Source organism: Otolemur garnettii, unplaced genomic scaffold (genome assembly GCF_000181295.1).
Source record: "Otolemur garnettii isolate 467f Iridium unplaced genomic scaffold, OtoGar3 scaffold00012, whole genome shotgun sequence".
NCBI lineage: Eukaryota > Metazoa > Chordata > Mammalia > Primates > Galagidae > Otolemur > Otolemur garnettii.
Window position 1 is genome coordinate 6930971 of NW_003852407.1, and position 6139 is coordinate 6937109.

Here is a 6139-nt window from a genome sequence, read left to right on the forward strand (position 1 = left end):
CCATCATTGTTGTTTGGCGGGCCTGGGCTGGATTCGAACCCGCCACCTTAGGTGTATGTGGCTGGTGCCTTAGCCACTTGAGCTATAGTGCCGAGCCTGCTGATTTTATCTTCATGGTGTTGTATTGTAGTTTAACATGTTTTCTGTCTCCTGTATTTCCTATAAATTGATATTTAGACTCAGAGTCTTGATCTATTTCAAATTTGGTTATTTTCAACAGAATTATTTTTTATCTTTTAAAATTTTTTTATTTTTTATCTACATCTTATAGTGTACATAATCTTGCTCAGTAGTGTATCTATATAATTTATAAAAACACATATGGGGGGCTGTTAAAGTTATTCTTTCTGATCATAGTCCACAATTGAAAAAGTTGTGCAACTACTGCAAAGAATGTTAGGGTGGCCACTTTCAATGCAGTTCATCCTAATGCTGGAGGACTTGGAGTAGACCACTTTATGTTGAAACTTACTGGTTCACTTTATAGTTAATTATATAGTTTTATATGTGAATATATGGCTCATCTGTCAAAGTTAAAATACTGTTGTTCCATTCTAGGATCTGTGGTTAGAGTATTTGAACATGGAGCGCATTTATCATGAGTTTCAGGAAACAATTGGTCTGTGGATGCAGGCCAAGCTTGAGTCCCATTCCACACCCTGCAGTTTGTCAGTGCAGCTGGACTTTACCGATCCTCTGTTGGGTGAGTCATGTGAGCATCAGCCCCATGAATGAGTGAGTGAATGACTGAATCAGAGCCACTGGGGGTTGAGGCTTACATGCTTTATTCCTCCAGTGTTCCTTTTTACGTGTGATGCTTTAAAAAGACATTTCAAGTTACTTACACTTAACTTAAAGGGCAACTTTAATTATTTTGAGTTTGCAGTTTAGAAGTCTATCTTTTTCTTTTATAAACTCTTTTTCCTTGTACCTGAAACCCTTATCATACAAATAGAACATATTCCTGAAGTTCCTAAGTTGCTTATATCTCTCAGAACATTTTTCTAGCGAAGCAGGGTTATAAATTATTAGCTTCTATGCCAGGCCATAAGAGCCCATAAAGTCACTGACAAATTTCAGAATAAAAAAGGCCAGAAAATGATATTTGGGGTCACATATTAATTTCAATTACTGAATATATTTTTAAAATATAGGACATATAGTAAAATTGTAAACACAATTATTGACTAAAATATTGAAATATTATTGACTGACGTATATAGTAGTAGTGATTTTCAACTGGTGTACCGTGAGAGGATCTTAAGTGTGCTATGAAAAATTTTAAAGATCATTAATTAAATTATTTTTGAAAGAAGTTCAAAGCACAGTAAATACATTTTTTAACTCTTTTTTTGGATCACCATAATTTAAGTGTGCCATGGTAGTTTTAATTATAGGTTCATGCATGCCATGAGATAAAAAAGGTTGAAAAACACTGATATATAATGTAATAAAGAGATTAAGAGAAAGGAAAAAAAACCTTATTCTATCTTTGTCACTAACCAACTTGTTAGTTGAGTGAAGAGAGAAAAATAAGAACCTTCTGAGGCTTTAGTTCATTCATCTGTAAATGAAAATGTTGGACAGTCTCATCTATAGAAGGCTCTAAAATTTTTCCCTCCAACTTCCTTCTTGTTTTTTCCTAAAATAATTTCTTTTTATGGTTGTAAAAGTTGTATATGTTCACTAAAAAAAAATTAAGTGTGATACAGAAAAATATAGAGAGAAAGGTATACAAATTGCTCACTTCAACTCTATACATTCTAATTTGTCTGTTTCTGAAAGTTTGTTAAATGAGAAGAAGAGGTATGTGGATAGATCTGGAAACTACTGAATGCTTTCTGTTCATGCCCTGCCATCTGTAGTGTTTCCTTGATACTTAAACACTGCTCTAAAAGTTTACTTGTTTTCTTTGGAGTTAAGTTAGTAATTTATGAAGCCCTTAGTTTGTTCCAGGCACTGTCCCATTACTTTATATGTATTAACTCAGTCCTCACAACAGCCCTGTGTGGGTTATCCCTGTAGAGCAGATAAGAAACTCGAGGTATAGGCTGGTTAGGCCGCTTGCTCCTCATGCGAGCCACGTGGCTGGCATGTGGCACAGCTGTCTGGTCTCAGTGCCCTGTTCTTCACCACTGGTATGCTACCTCTTGTTTCTGGCAATCAGAACAGGTTGCAATTCTAAATAAAATTAGGCCCTAGATTTCTAAATAATAAGTTTCTAAATAATCAGTCTCAGATGATAATAGGGTAGGTGACAATATCAAATGATTGAACTTATGGCTCTGATTGAATGCAGGAAAAATTCCAGCAGCACTCTTGCAACACCATGTTATTTTTCTTGAACTAAATTTGTTTTGTTGGCTTCAAAATTTTTGTCAATTGTGGTCTAGTGATTACAATTAAATATGCTCTGAATTTAAATGTTTACCTTTTGTATTTTAAATGTTATTCTTGATTTTTCTTTTTTTGGTAAGTGATACTGAGTTTGAAAGAGCTCTTAGCTTTCCTTTAGAATCATGGCTTATAATGTTGCTTAGAAGAAACTTTAACATAAATAGCCACAAATCTTATCTGATGATGAATACTCAACTTTGTTCTAGTGGAAAAACACCAGCTATAAGGGACAGTGTTGTATTTGACCTGTTTGGAATGTTAAATTACATCTGTTTGGGGTACAAACAATACCAGTCTCCTTATGCCAAGTAAAGTCATGGCTGTTAAATTTTTTAGTGATTTTTCTTAACAAGAATAGAAAATTGAATATTGCATCTGGAATGAAATCGGAAATTCATAGTAGTGCCTTAAGTGCTTGTTGACTTGACTTACTGACTTGAAGTTTCCTTGACCTCGCCCTTCCTTTCTCATCTTACTATTGAAAAGGTTTGAGTATGTAGCAGCATTTTCTTCATGTTCTTTAGTTGCCATGTGTGTTGTGTGGTGAAGAGAGATGTCCAGTAGGGATTTACTAGATATCTACTATGTATTTAGCTCAGTACTTGGGGTAGAAATATCAGACATTCAAAGTTTATTAACCAGTATGAGGCCATCTGCAATCTAGGGAAAAGTGTGGTATAGATTCACTTTTATTTTTTTGTATGGCACTGGACCACTTTTCTGGGCTCCATAAATCATTTGTTGAGTGAATGATTGCTAGACTGTATGGCTGTAAAAATATAAGTGCTGAAGGAGCTTGTGCTTAATTGATTTTATCTCTTACTACTTCCAGCTGTCCTGTTCAAACCTTGACCTAATTTCAGCCTTTTTACTCATCTGTATTCCATGATAGCCATTACTTTCCCTACTATTCCTATGAATTTTATGTGGGTGATGACATTAAAAAAACTTTAGCTGTCTGCATCCAGACCTATTCTACTCACCTAGTCCATTATCCAGATTAGTGGTTCTCAGCCTGTGAGTTGCAACCCATGGGAACTGTATTAAAGGATTGAGGCATTAGGAAGGTTGAGAACCACTGATCCAGATGATAGCTGCTTCCTGTTGCAAGTTCATTTAGGGCCATTCACTAGATTCCCTTTACACTAATATCAGGTCTGAACTTCTCAGCACGACATGCAAGGCTGTCTAGGATAGAAACTTAAGAAGTTAAAGACATAGCTCGTTATCATTTAACAAAACTTTTTGAGGTTAGTAATTCTATCGAATTGTACTTTGTGCTTCTGAGCTCCTTCTCATTTGCCCATTACTTAATAAATAAATATCACTGAATTTTCTTTCAGCTAAAGGAAGGGTTTTGAGTAACTTGCGGAAGCATGAGGCTCCCCAGCCTGCCCTCACTCTGCAGCCGATGAGGCCTCCTGTCCCAGTCATTTCCTCAGCTGTGCTCCTGAGTCAGGAGGACGCCACCCAGCTGGTGTGTGCAGACCTGAATCTGTTGCAGCAGCAGGCCCGGTAAGACCGTGTACGCTCAAGGATCACGTTGCCGTGTTCTGGGTGCCTGGATGATTTACTACCTGGAATGGCTTCCTTGTCAGCATTTTTACCATGAGGTTAATTGGACCAGCCTGGCTCAGACAGTTCACTTGGTTTAACCGAGTTGTGACAAGTCTTTTAATTTCACATTGGAATTCCGTGGCATCCTCACGGACTACCTATGTCACACGTTTCCTGTGGTAGCATTTCTGAGTGCCAGCTAAGATTTTCCTGTGCTTCCCCTGAGGACTCTCCTTCAGATACTGGAAAGGTGGTGTCGGGAGAGTATGAAATGACATTTTTCTTTCTTTTGTCATTGCTTGGCTCTCCGACTCTTCGTATTCTTTTAAAAATTGACATGGGGTGTCGGCGCCTGTAGCTCAGGGGCTAGGGCACCAGCCGCGTATACCAAGGCTGGCGGGTTTGAACCTGGCCTGGGCCAGGTAAACAACAGTGACAACTGCAACAAAAAATAGCCGGGCATTGTGGCAGGTGCCTGTAAGTCCTAGCTGCTTGGAGGCTGAAGCGAGAGAATCGCTTAAGCCCAAGAGTTTGAGGTTGCTATGGGCTGTGATGCCACGGCACTCTACCAAGAGTAGCAAAGTGAGACTCTGTCTCAAAAAGCAAAACAAAAAGAAATTGATATGGGCACTTGATTGAAGTGTGAGAAAGTCATTTAGTATCTTGAGTTCACATGGTAGCTCCAAAATGATCACCTGTTTAAGGTTTTGATTAGAACTTGTGATCTTGTGAAAAGGGGTGTATGTGGAGTAAGTCGATTTTATTAACAATAAATGAGCCTCGTTTTTGCAAATTCCAGGTGAATCCATTTCCTATTGGCAGTTTTTCCTTGGCTGTTTTTGATCCAGGCATTTGAGTGTGCATTCTGTGCACACATGAACACCTGCCCATTAATGTAATAACAAATATGATCATACTAGTATTGAAATGACATGTGCACCATTAGCTTTCTTGGTCTTTGACATTTCAGATTGAGTTGCTAATACCTAAAAAGTCATTGGTGCCTACAATTAAGATACCCTTTTAGGATGATTAAACTAGGATAGAATTCTCATTTATTCATGTGTATTTTAAGCTCCATTTAAAAATATTGTTGACATAACATTGACTAAATGGAGTTTTTGTTTCTGGCTCAAAAGTTATCTTTATTTCTTAGCTTTCTGTTTAGCCTGTCTGCCAGGGAGATACTTGGGCACGTCTTGGGTTACATACTTCTGGTCTTTTGCTACCATGAAATACTTGTGCCATACTGTGCTATAATGCTGGCTGGGGATACCCAGAAGCTTTCATCACTCGTCATTTATTTTTCCTAAGACTTTCTTTTACCTCCTGATGATGTTTTTCAGAACTGCAGCTCTTCGAGAATCTCAGCAGGTGGCTTTGGATGGTGAGCTGTTGGACACAATGCCCAAACAGTACGTTAATCGAGAGGAGCAGACCACACTGCAGTTGGAATGCAGAGGCAGTGGTGGTAAGAAATGCCAAGGTGCTGTGCTTGTAACAGTTCAGGTAAGATTGTTTAAGTGTCTTCATAATTTAGAAACTTTTAATTGGTCTGGGTGCAGTGGCAAGACGAGGTGGACTGCTTGAGCTCAGGAGTTCAAGACCAAGAATGAGACCCTGTTTCTACTAACTAAAAATAGAAATACTAGCTGGGCATTGTGATGGGTACCTGTAGTCCCAGCTACTCAGGAGGCTGAGGCAAGAGGATTGCTTGAGCCTATGAGGTTGTGATAAGCTATGATGATGCCATGGCACTCTACCCAGGGTGACAGAGTGAGACTCTGACTCAAAAAAGGAAAATCAAAAAGAAAATTTTAATTGAGTCCCTGATAGTGGCATATCAGTAAGACAGATTGAAAGAAATATACAACACATGATCCATTCTCAAAACATTTAATGGTTTTAAGGGGAGTGAAAACACGCACAGGGCTAATCACACATTTCCATAAGTGCCAGATGAATCCTACAAGACAGATATTTAAATAGGGATTCGAAGAAAAGCAGAATCTTTGAGAAGATTCTTAGAGAGAGAGGCTTAATCTGATTCTTAAAAAATTTTGGCAATGCTATATGGATAGAGTTAAAAAGGAATAGGGCAGGGCGGTGCTTGTGGCTCAAAGGAGTAGGGCACCGGCCCAGTATACCAGAGGTAGTGGGTTCAAACCTGGCCCAGGCCAAAAAC

The 6139-nt window shown here is 38.4% G+C and overlaps 1 protein-coding gene across 1 annotated transcript in view; it reads left to right on the forward strand.

Moving 5' to 3' along the window:
* The window catches only part of EPG5 (ectopic P-granules autophagy protein 5 homolog), a 120251-nt gene that overhangs the window by 67678 nt on the left and 46434 nt on the right, over positions 1-6139 (forward strand). The window contains exons 25-27 of the mRNA XM_012802003.2: positions 559-703; positions 3741-3912; positions 5301-5463. Of these exons, the coding sequence (XP_012657457.1) occupies positions 559-703; positions 3741-3912; positions 5301-5463 (480 nt within the window). The remainder of the gene's footprint in view (positions 1-558; positions 704-3740; positions 3913-5300; positions 5464-6139) is intronic.